This window comes from Rhyacophila brunnea, unplaced genomic scaffold (assembly GCF_057557595.1).
Source record: "Rhyacophila brunnea isolate RB1 unplaced genomic scaffold, BYU_Rbru_1.0 scaffold_145, whole genome shotgun sequence".
Lineage (NCBI taxonomy): Eukaryota > Metazoa > Arthropoda > Insecta > Trichoptera > Rhyacophilidae > Rhyacophila > Rhyacophila brunnea.
In genome coordinates, this window is record NW_028232801.1 from 104,531 (window position 1) to 117,576 (window position 13,046).

A 13,046-nucleotide genomic window follows, 5' to 3' on the forward strand; every position below is an offset into this window, starting at 1 on the left:
ATGTCTCATATATTTAATTTCTATAAAGTGTTTGTAAAATATCAGAATATATTCTTTTGTACAAAACAATTCCAAATGGGTATCACACGCATCAAACTCCTCGATCAGCAATAAATTGGAAGATGACTGAGAAATTGTATTGGATAGATGATTATTACTTGGATTTTGTATATTATCAAACATACCGTTTGTATTAGTCAGATTATCGATATCAATTCCTAGTATTTTACACTTATTCCCATGTATGGCTACTACTGTGGGTGTGTAGCTATGGATAAACTGTATTTGCGAAATATTCATGAAGTACTCAAATATATCAGTTTTTGATAAATTAAAATATTTCAATTTACATCTGTTATAAACCAAACAAACTGATTTGTAGACAATAACTTTCAGATAAATTTCATGAAGACACCTTAAGGCGATTGTATTGAAGTAGATATCGCATTGGACTAGCTTGTCCCCAAAAAGAATTATAAATTTCGTATCCTGCTCTAGCTTTAGAGTATCGGATGTTACATCTCCATTGATTATATCATCTTTCGAAACTTTATAAATATCATCTTCATATTTACAAATATCCTTAATTGGCTCATAAAAGTACTTCTCTCTAATTAAATTGAAATTCCTATCAAATATTTTTATTATAGAATGATACACTGTTAAAACATATTTGTCAGTTATAAGAATGTGCTTGATTGGGTTTCCAAGGATGGATTCGCTACAGAGAAAACGCATATGGAGGGCAAGTAAAAATTAAAAAAAGCAAATTTCATACTTTCTAAAAAACTAAGTAGTTATGACGAGTTTACACCAGAGGTTATACGATTGATATGAAAGATACCCGGAAAAGAGAAATTATACTTTAGGAACTAAGCCCTATTATGAAATCAATAACTGTATAGCATATACTTTGTAAAATGTGTAATGATAGTTAAAAATATAAAGAAACTTATTTGTGGAGTACTAACTGATCATAAACATCTAAATAGTATATATCTGCTCTTGTTTTGAAGTTGATATATTTAAAATTAAATATTAATCCTGACATCTTCCTGAAAAATAGGTCGCATAGCTCAATGGTAGAGTACCGGTCTTCGGAACCGTAGGCTGCGGGTTCGAATCCCGTTGCGATCGACCATGAAAGTTGCTTTTCTTTTAAATATTTTCCTACGAGCAACATGTATTTATTTTTTGTTTCATCCTGTATTATGTATTATTTTCATTCTGATGTTTATCATTGAGTATGACCGATCTACTATTCAAAGAACAAGTCGACTTTATTCTTTCAAAAGGCTCTGGAATCAAATGCATACTTTTTGACTCAAAAGACTCAAGGCAAATAATAAACAATATTATTCCATATTCTACACTTCTGGACAATGACTACTTCTACTTTGACTATTTATCAAACAAGAAGCGCACGAGACTCAGTATTTTCTGCGTCGTAATCATTGCAGATTCCAATCTTAAACTACTCATCGAGGAGTTAGTAGATCCATTCTACTCCAACTACATCATTCTATTTCGAAATGTAATAGATCCATTCGTCCTTGAGATATTAGCGGGAGCCGATAGAAATGGGGTAATTCGAGAGATCCATGAAATTAATTTAGGTGTAATCAAAGAGGATGACTATTTGTATAGGGGGAGTATTGAAGATCTAGTATCAGTTTTGAACACATTAGAAATACAGCCTACAATCCACATTCAAACATCTCTGAAATTTCAAAACAATTCCAAAATTCAGCCAGTTAATGATAAAATTCTTTCCACCAGTGCCAATTCTATTTTCTTAAAAACCATGGATTTTAAAAAATCTGGAAACCTGCTAATTTTAGATAGGAACTTTGATCTAATTACTCCTCTTCTATGTGATTGGTTCTATCAATCTGCAATTCACCAGATCAATGAATATGACAATTCAATCTGCACTTTCTCAAGCAATTCAACCCAAAAGACTCCAAGCTCAACTTCTTCCTTTAATTTATCAGATTATTTTTTCAAAACCAATAAATTCGAAAATTTACAGAATGTTGGAGTAAATTTAAAGAATATCGTAAGGGAATTAGAAATGAAAAAATTAAGTATATCGAAATGCCAATTTGATGATATTGAAGGCGCTACGGAATATTCAAAAATGGTTGAGGTACATCTGAACATTTATACTCGCACAATAGATGAGTGTATGAGGAATCAGGAAGTCAGTGAAAGGGAAATTGCAATCTTAAAGAGTGATAATCAGTTTGATTTAAACAGTAACCGTAGCCAATTTAGCAACAGTAGCACTGATTATATTACCTTGGTCAATAATAATCTAAGACCTAATTTGAAACTACAAATCATCAGGGGATTAAAGATAAACAATTTCGATGCAATCCAGGAAGAGTATTTGAAATATGTGGAAAAGTTTAAAGAAATCTACAAGCCTATCAACTTTCCATACAAGTATAGTTTTAACAATGATTCCGAGCTACTTTCATATGAATCTCCATTAAAAAAGATTCTAAGGCATTTTGTGCGTAATAAACTGAATAACTCGGCTTTTAAAACAATAAAGGAATCCAACGAGAAGAATCATAACTACTATCTTATTTATGTGAACGGAGGGATCACATATCGCGAATATAGAGACGTAATAAAGCAGGCTGAAGAATTAAATGTAAGGGTGTATTTGATCTCTGACAAGCTCATAAAATATAAAACAATACTTAATTCCATAATTGATTAATAAATCTATTAGTGAGTATTTGTGAAAAACCCTCTATCACTTATGAAGAAAGAAGAAAAACTTCCTTTGTTTGTACAAGTTTAACTATTACTTGAGATGAATCCCATTTCACTTTTTTTAAAAGTTTTAAGAAACTTTTATCACCCATGCAGACAGCTACTTTTATATTAGATTGTCCCGATCCAGAAATCATTTTGCAAGCAATTCAATTTAATGATCATGGAAACGTTAGTTACAAATTGGATGGGGGTAAAATAGCTTTAACCTTCACATCACTCACCATAAGGGACCTAATCAAAGCAACTTATTCTGTTATCAGCAAAACCCAGCTTTCCATTGATACAATAAAATGGTTTGGTAAAAATAAAATGTAAAATTGAAAATATTGAGTATTGTAGTATGCCATAACATTTTCTCCATTCAAATTCTTCTTTGGACGCTGTATATGCTGGAGATAATGTTGCCAATAATAGTTGACTAATTATTAAATTTCATAAGATTTTTCAAAAGTTTGTTTAAATATTCCGATTGAATAATAGATATCCAATAATTTTTGGCTGTAAGCACTTTATTACATACACGTTCTCCATACTCCCTTTGGTTTCTATTTAATCATATCCTAGACTTATATTATAGATCAAATGAGCCTGTTTGAGCAGATTAACTCTGAAAATTGCATACTCTCGACCTCGTAAGTGGGTTTAACTTTTAAATTAGAATGTAAATTTTTTGGAAAATTTAGCCCATATGGATATCCTTCAAAAGGCTTTAAAAAATCTCAAATCTTGCAGCATTGAAAATGGCATGGTTATTGTTGATGGATATCAATATCCAGCTTCAAAGATGATCAAGTTTGAAACTACAGAAAATAAGGAGTACACTCTGGACGTAATAATGACATACTTGTTAGATATTAGAATGCCCCATCACAAGTACGTGGAGGTATGTACTAATAGAAATATTAAGCCAGTAACGCTATCCGATAAGCCGAAAATATTCGAAGAAATCAGGAGTTATACTCCAAAAAAATCCAATGGTTTCTTTATCTATCCTATGTACACGTTCACTAGGAAATACGAAATCCCTACTATTTCCGATGAGGTTTTTATACTTTTATCAGATTCTCTAATAGCCAAAATAGATATGTCGAATGTCGTTGAATTATTACGACACAATACCTTAAAACCGTCTGAGGGATGTCCATTTGTAAGTCAAGTAGAATCATTCGAGCACTGTGGAATTAAGTTTAAAGTCTTGAACAATACTAGTAAGTTTACACAGGAAGACTGGGAAAAAGTTAGAGTTGTATTTTTGGATAATATCGTTGATCAGATGAAGGATTGGAACTACGACATTGCCAAGCTGAGCCAAAATGCAGTATTTTTATCGGTAGAGCCACAAAATATAAATTGTTTCAGACTAGTTTTGGAAGATGATAAATTAAAAAATTACAATGATATGTGGATTAAAATTTTAGGATGTATAAATAAATAGAGCTGCAAATGACATAGTACAAAATACAGCAGAATTAGTGTTTAAATAGACTTCATATATTAAAAACAACTTTAGAATGCCTATTTAAATTGTTGAATAAATTTCCAGGTTATTAATTTTTCAATTTGTAAGTAAGATGTATCCTTTAAAACTTTCACACAAGTATTGCCTCACCAATAATATAGCTCTAAAATGTTGATTGAAATTGCAAACAAGTTGTTTCATAAATATTATTCATTTGACAAAATATTTTGTAATAAACATGGAAGGACCCCGGAGAGATTTAAGTGTAAACGTTTCGAAGATAAAAGGGTCACTTGGAACTGTGAAAGACCACATAATGTTGGTATTAACATTTAGTAAGTTGCCTATAGGTGATCTAGAAATCAGCACAATGCATTGCTTATGTTTGGCTATTATATACTCACTTACATCTTATGGAGCTTATCTAGTCGTGCATATTATGGGGCTAAAGATTGTAAAACTACTTTTGAGAGTACTTTTTCCAGTTTATCCTCTTGTATTTTGCTTAGTTTTCACTTTATACGCATTTGTAGGTGGTAATGTATATGGTAATCTGTTAAACGATTATCGATTTGCTAATTATTATATAGTTTTCCTGGGCGGTGCATATATCCCGCTAGCCGTATTGCTCTCTGCATTTAGCCATAGCTTGATATGGCCTCTGTTCATATGTGCTGGAATAGCATCAGAGATGTTTATTAGAGATAGTTTGATGACTGGGAGGACATGGGAAAACTCCTCGGACAGAAATTATTTTTACGTGGTATCAATTCTGATGAATATTGGTGTATACGGGCTAATTCTGCCATATATATTTTTAGACTAAGACATCTAATAAATAATCATAGTTAAAACATCCCACTGGCTTTTAAAAATAAGATTTATTTCGACATTGAATAAGATTATGTTTAATTATCCAAAACAGTGGAAATATAGCATTACAATGGGCTAGTTGCCTTCTTTTAGATTAAGCATATCAAGAGCTTTCCCCAAGGCCCAAGATAAATTAATTCCTCTGATTTTTTGAATGACATATATTCTATCCCTAGAATTGATTCCTAAAGAGTTTAAAAATGATATGGCATACAGGAATTCTCTACATGAATGATCCATGCAGGTATCAATGGTTTTATCCTTATTACAAAACTTTTGTTTTTGTTTTAAAAGTTCTTCATAAGTGGCTTCGTTGATATCTCCAAATAAATCATGGTAAAATGATAGTAAGTAGATAGACACATTCTGCTCTACATGTTCAGATGATTCCTTGACAAATAAATGACTCCCCTTAACATTGGATCTTATTTCACTATACTTGTCATAGCGATTTTTGATATTATTTGATTGAATCGGTGGAATTAAACTACAAGCAGTTTGTTCTAGTTGGTCAACTTGAAAGGACATTTTCATACAATATTCAATATCCTTGCTTGATACTATTCCTTTGTCAACAGATTTCAGCTTTATAACATTATTCAGTTTGGTTGCTACTTGTGTGGATTTTCCACCCATATCGATTATTTTATATTCCTCCATTTCTGGTTTCAAATATTCAAAGGCTTTTAAAATCCCAAAAGCTTCCTCTCTACCGCTTAAGATCTTTGCTTCTCTCAGATTAAACTTTTGAAGCGAATGTTTAACCTCTCGAATAATCTCATCACCTCGGTCCGAATTTCTCATTCCAGCTGTTCCATAAAATGCCAACTGATCATTTCTGCCTAATTCTGAGGCATCAAGCAGACATTTCATGGTACTCTGAATCTGATGGCTGTCTAATTTATCTATTCCACTATTTTCTACAAATGAGGAATTTTGGGAACTATTTTGTTCTATATTCAAGGGCCATTTCCCATTTGTGGAAATTGTATATAATTGTGGACCAAATGAAGAGTTCTTAGAGTAGCCCCCTTCGTTTGTAGGAAACCTTTCATTGAATTTGCAAGTATTCTTGAAATCCGTACCCTCCGATCTGTAATTATTATAGCCTACAAGCTTTAGACCCTCAAACTCATACACATTTAAACGTGTGCCTGTTGATCCAGCATCAAATATGCCAATTTTTATGGAGCATATCATTCGAAATACTAGTAGCATTTGTTTTCATGTTTTAGATTCTTCAAAACAGTAATTCTTGGAGTGAGAAAAATATTTAGTATTTTATTTACACTATATAATACAGGTGTGTCAACACGATAGCCGATTTATGAACACACCATTTTGGAATTTTGTTACCTTGGAATAGTTAACAGTAATTAAATGAATAATTTTTATTATATAGATTTAAACCCTATAATGTGCTCTATGGAGAATACACTCATAAATGAATGGTTATACTCTGCTTGTATCAGGGATATCAAACCCAATTATGCTTACCAAGTGGACTAAAATTGTTGATAACCTAATATTTCATTTACCCTCGAAAATTTTTAATACAAATTTATTAAGATATGTGAAGCTTAATAATTGAATACAATAGCTATGGTCTTAAATATTCCACTTTGAACACTATCGAATGGTAAATATTGAAAAGAGGATGTCTTCATAAAATATTACTTTGTGGAGTAGTATAGACATTATTACTTATTCCATAGTGATCACATTCATATTATTTTTTGTTTTTTAAACTGACCCTAAATGAATCAATCAGATACAACAATTAAAAGATGCATCGAAAGAATCGCAGCCACTATAATCAATTATTCTGAAAAGGATAGTATTGCAAAAATAATCGATCTTCTTTCGATTCTAAAGAGTAGAAGATCTCTCCTAAACCTTTTGTTTTTGAAAATGGCCCTAACTAGAGTTCCAAAAGGAAAGGCAATTTATATTTTTGAAGAATTTGATGGGATTAGAATACTAGAGTCCACATCCTCATCTTTAAATGGCGACTTTCTAAATATATTGTTGGAAATATTCATATATTTAGATTTTAAGAGACCGATTTTAATATCTATTTTGAATAGCTATTCTTTAATAGAGCCATCAATCTTTTATAAATACCTTAATAATTCATGTGGTTTATATGCATTGTTCGAGACAGGAGGGAACCAGAGCACATATTTTAAGACAGTTCTAGCAGGAATATTATCTCTAGAGGCTATAGACAATGAGCTGGATTTTGTTTTTAATATTTCCAGGGATTCCAGATTTAATTCAAAAGAAATTGATATTACAGGAGTTAAAGAGAAATTTAAGAGTCAGGTCTACTATGAAAAGTTGGCTAGTTTCCTGTCTAACAATGAAAAGCTAGGCTATGATACAGAGCTATCTATAGAAGCAACATATAACTTGCCGGAACAATCAAGCTATCAAAACGCAAATATCATTATGGATCATACTGATGATAATCCATCTCAACAAGCAAGATCTAATGATCCTGATCGAGTTGAATATGTATCAGATATAGGACTTTTCAAAAAAATGAAAACTGAATTGGATGATCTGAAAGGGGAGAGCATAGTTAAAGCTGCAGAATTAAAGAAATTGACCAGCTCTCTGGAATCTGAGAAAGCATTAAATAACCATTTGATGATAAAAATAGATAGTTTGGAAAAACTGAATCAAATTTTATCTGATGAAGTAGAAAAATGTGAAAAGAAAACGGTTTTAATAGATAATGAAGATAGATCAACAGCCTCAGGGATGGTTATTGTGGAGCAGTTGCAAAGTATTTCTTTAAAGAATAATGAGATTGAGAAAGATGTTAAAGCTACGATCAAACCCCCATCGGAAAATGAAGAATCGATTAACATTGAGAAATTGGATGAAACCGATTCAAAGAAGAAAGATGCCCCTAAAGCTAAAACAGGTAGATTTGGAAAAAAATCGGTAGTAAAATCTAAACTGGAAACTAAACAAACATATTGTGGACTAAGGTGGAAAAAACTTCCAAAATCAAAAAATAGCATCTTCAATGAAATTAACATCCGTGATGCAGAGGCTATTTTTGAACTGGAAGAATTTAAATACTTCGAGGCGAAACAAAACAAGCTTGAGCCGGAAAAGAAGGTTATTAAGGATGAAATTAAGGTTGTTGAATATATGGACCCAAAGAAAAGCTATGCCTTAAATATTGCTCTTGGTAGAGTCAAAACCCCAAACAAGGAACTTTATGAGTTGATTATTAATAGGAACTACACAAATGAAAATGTTATAAAACAACTTCTTTTGTATCTGCCTACATCACAGGAACTGGAAAGTGTAAAAGGTGGAGATATATCAACTTTTAGTAAGGCCGAACAGTTTATTTACGAAATTGATGATTTAGAATTATTCGAAAATTCTCTTTATGCCTTGAAATTCACTCAGCTATATACTATGAGAAACTATCAGAAAATAATTTCTGAAAACATAGAAATCTTTCAAAATATTTTGAATTCTGTTAAGCTAAGAAATTTCTTTGCCTGCTGTTTGGTCATTGGAAACCAACTTAACATAAACACCTTTAATGGCAAAGCTGATGCCTTTGATTTCAATTCCCTGGATGGATTTAAAACAAAACCTGTTAGGGAACTGGTAAATCGAAAATTAAAAATTGAAACCTTGAGAGAGGAACTTGGAAATTTGGAGATGGAGATTCCAATTGATGCAATTATTCATGAAATTAGAGAAATTAGAGCATTCCATAGACCAGATGTTGTGGATTTAGACGAATATCATAAACTATGTAGTGATTTTGAGCAGATGTTGCTGCTCCATCAAACTGTTCAAAAATATTTAAATGTTGAAAATGACGATGGTTTTATTATAAAAATGGTAGAGATAATAGATTATTTCCAAAGTAGCTAGAAAAATATAGTTTCTGGATCCTAGACGCACTTTAACTAAATTGATAGGTAGCTCAAGCTCTCAAAGATACTCTGACTATGTTTTTTAGAATAATCATCAAATAATGACTTCAAAACACTGTAAATTTCTTTATTTCCATTCTAGTGTTTTCCATAAATATTTGTTTTTTCCCCCATGAAAACTCTTTGTAATTTTTCTGAATATCCACTGAGTGAATTTGAAACTGAAGAGTTTTGGTCTAAACTATATGCTAAATTTCAATCAACCGAGCACAGTGATGATTATGAAAAAATTGTTTCATTGGGGTTTATTCCCACTACAAAAACAGTGAAGATTGTGAACTTTAAAGAGTTTTGTGAGGTAGCAAAGGCATCTACATATATTTCTGCTAATATGGTCAAATCAATCTATGGCAATTACATAGAAATGAGAGATTTGGAGCATTTACTGAAGATGGCTCCACAAATCATAAAACCCGAGGAACTTGATGAGGCTTTGCTTCTAATCCCTACAGACGAAAGAGGAGGTCTTGACAGCAAAGAGCTTATTAAATTTTTATACAGCTGCAAATAAATACAAAAAGTGATAATTACCAGGTATGTATTCTTTTTAAAAATTAATCCATCACAGTTTGTAAAAATAACAATGTCTTAACATGATAGCATGAATTGATAAAAGGAGTATTTAAGGAATTTAATATTCATCACCCACAGAAACAGCGCCAATGCTTGCATATTCTTCTTCAAGCACCGCCAAATCCTCCCTGGCTTCACTAAATTCGCCCTCTTCCATACCTTCTCCAACATACCAATGAACAAAGGCTCTCTTAGAAAACATCAAATCAAATTTGTTATTCAATCTGTTCCACGCTTCTGCAATAGCAGTGGTGTTGCAGAGTGCACATACCGCTCTAGACACTTGTGCCATGGCCGAGCCTGGAAGAACAGTGGGGGGCTTGCGATTAATTCCGATCTTAAAGCCCGTTGGACACCATTCAACAAACTGGGCAGCTCTTTTTGCCCTTACATTCGCAGTTGCCTGATTTGCTTCTTTAGGACGGACATCTCCCCGGAAAAGAAGACAGCAAGCAATAAATTTCCCATTTTTAATATTACATTTGACCATTTGACTCTGAGGTTCAAAACAGTTGTTTGTAATTTCCTGGACAGAAAGTCCCTCATGATTAGCTCGGGTGGATGATATCATTGGGGAATATGACACCAATGGGAAATGAATCCTGGGATATGGAACCAGGTTTGTTTGAAACTCAGTAAGATCCACATTTAACTCTCCATCAAAACGGAGAGATGCAGTAATTGATGATACAACTTGAGCTATAATCCTATTAATATCAGTATAGGCTGGTCTTTCAATTCCTAAATTTTTACACATATCATAGATTGCCTCATTATCAACCATGAAAGAACAGTCAGAGTTCTCCAGAGTTGTATGTGTTGTAAGAATGGAGTTATATGGCTCAACAACTGCTGTAGCTAATTTTGGTGCTGGATATACTGAGAATTCCAGCTTGGATTTCTTGCCATATTCTGCAGCTAATGCCTCCATCAAGAGCGATCCAAACCCAGACCCAGTACCTCCTCCAAAAGAATGGAAAATAAGGAATCCCTGCAGTCCATTGCAATTATCTACAATTTTTCTGATGGATTCTAAAACTGGTTCGAGAATTTCTTTACCCACAGTATAATGGCCTCTGGCATAATTATTGGCTGCATCTTCTTTGCCACAAATAAGATTGTCTGGGTGAAAGAGGTTTCTATAATCACCTGTCTTAATTTCGTTGATTACTCCGGGCTCCAAATCTACCATTACTGCCCTTGGTACAAAAGTATTGTTGGATGTTCTATAGAAAAAGGATCGGCAGGAATCATCATCCACAAACTCTCCTGAAGCTGTCCCATCTGGATTAATTCCGTGTTCCTGACAATATAGCTCCCAACATGCATTGCCAATTTGTATACCGGCCTGTCCTATGTGAATAGATATTATCTCACGCATATATAAGGGTTAAAAAAATTGAGAATAAAAAAAAGGAAAGAAAATTCTCTTTCAAAGTATTTAAACATCATCTTTATTTGGTTTTCAGTGATTTGAGATGTACTGCAGTATTTAAAGGTTTAATTAATGTCGAGATAACCAGTAAATTTATAATTAAATAGGCCTGGCAAGGTAAAAACTAAATAAAAAATTAGTGATTTGTCATTAATATTCAAAAGAACAGAGTGGGTTTGGAATGGTAGCTGAAACTTTAGCATATGCAAGTATTAGCAATGCTATATCTAAAATAGAATGATTTATTAACTGAGCAATGTCTTTACATCGTGACAAAGGAGATATGAAATTGCCTTACAGACTTTCGTTATACATACCTAGTATATTAGTTAAATAAATGGAAATATAAGAGATCTCAACTTTCCTAAAATAATCAGGAAATGCTGGTATTAGCAGAGCTCCTGAGAAATATCACATCATTAACTGTATTGTTATATTTTTTCTTCCATTTCTACTAGAATATATTTAAATTAAAATGAGTCAAGACAGTTATCCTAATAGTGCTAGTGAAATAGGGTTTTTTGATCAATTATGCAAATAGACTTTTAAAATTACTATCATTCAAAGATACTTCCATGAATTCTCATAGCACATTATTGAAAAAAAGTTTTTTTCATCTTTACCTATAATTTGCATAAACTTTCTTTAGCCATTTTTAATTTTATAATTTTTTTGCTCTGGAATGGAACTCGATGACATAGAAATCTTCAGAATGAAGAAGCTTTTAAAAAACTTACGAGACTCAAAAGGAAATGGAACCAGCATGATTTCAATAATTATCCCTCCTAAAGGACAGATTTCGTTGATTTCTAGAATGCTAACCGATGAATATGGAACTGCCACAAACATAAAATCGAGGGTGAATCGTCAGAGTGTTCTTGGAGCAATCACCTCTGCACAGAATAAGCTAAAAGCATATTCTAAGACACCCATCAATGGGCTTGGAATATTTGTTGGAGAAGTGATGCTAGATGACAATAAGATTAAAAAGGTGTCGTACGGGATTGAGCCTGTAAAGCCTATTAACACAAGTTTATACATGTGTGATAGCAGATTCCATGTGGAGGAACTACTTGCACTTTTTGAAGATGAGTCTAAATATGGATTTGTAGTCGTTGATGGTCACGGAGCCCTTTTTGCCACATTGCAAGGGAATATTCCAACAATTCTACAAAATATTTCAGTAGATTTACCCAAGAAGCATGGAAGAGGTGGGCAGAGTTCTGTTAGATTTGCCCGTCTTAGAATTGAAAAAAGACATGCATATGTTAAAAAAGTTAGTGAGTTGTGTACCGCTTTGTTTCTGACAGGCAGCGTGTCGAATGTTGATGGGATTGTCTTGGCAGGACATTCAGATTTGAAAAATGAGTTGTCAGTCATGGTTGACAGTCGTCTAACCGTTATAAATACAGTTGATACCAACTACGGTGGTAAAAATGGATTAAACCAGGCAATAGAGCTATCCGAAGATGTTTTGAAAGATGTGAAATTCTCAAAAGAGAAGAAATTACTTCAGCAGTTTCTGTATGAAATAAATATGGATACTGGCAAGTATTGCTATGGTTATCAAGGAACCATGGATGCTTTAGAATCAGGAGCTGTGGAAACTTTGATTGTTTGGGAAAATTCTGATCAAGCACACGGAGAAGATTCATTTGTTGATTGGATAGCTGAAAATTATCGTGATTTTGGATGTAGGCTGGTTTTTGTCAGTGATAGCAGCAGTGAAGGAACTCAGTTTGTAGAGGGATTTGGAGGAATTGGTGGTATTTTAAGATATAGAATGGAAATGGTAGATTTTGACGAGGAGGAGGGAGAGCTTAGCTCATTTTCTGATGATGAAGATATTTTCTGATTGGAAGGAGAATAAACAAAGTTTTAACAGTAATGTATGGAGTTTCAGATATCAACCTATCTTTTGACTGAGATTCAATCTTTGTGT

At 32.8% G+C, this 13,046-nt stretch overlaps 1 protein-coding gene, 1 non-coding gene and 1 pseudogene across 2 annotated transcripts; 2 read left to right on the forward strand and 1 right to left on the reverse strand.

Annotated features, from left to right (window-relative positions):
- The first annotated feature begins 1,065 nt into the window (after positions 1-1,065).
- Positions 1,066-1,137, forward strand: TRNAR-UCG (transfer RNA arginine (anticodon UCG)). The gene has a single exon. It is a non-coding gene; the product is annotated as a tRNA-Arg (tRNA).
- A 475-nt stretch (positions 1,138-1,612) lies between these two features.
- LOC147075378 (uncharacterized) lies at positions 1,613-11,050 on the reverse strand. The gene is made up of 3 exons (XM_085942462.1): positions 9,771-11,050; positions 5,350-5,462; positions 1,613-1,635 (listed from the first exon to the last, which is right to left on the reverse strand). The coding sequence occupies exons 1-3, from the start codon at positions 11,048-11,050 to the stop codon at positions 1,613-1,615; spliced, it is 1,416 nt and encodes a 471-aa protein (XP_085798588.1).
- A 736-nt stretch (positions 11,051-11,786) lies between these two features.
- LOC147075379 (uncharacterized) lies at positions 11,787-12,959 on the forward strand (annotated as a pseudogene).
- Positions 12,960-13,046: the final 87 nt, after the last annotated feature.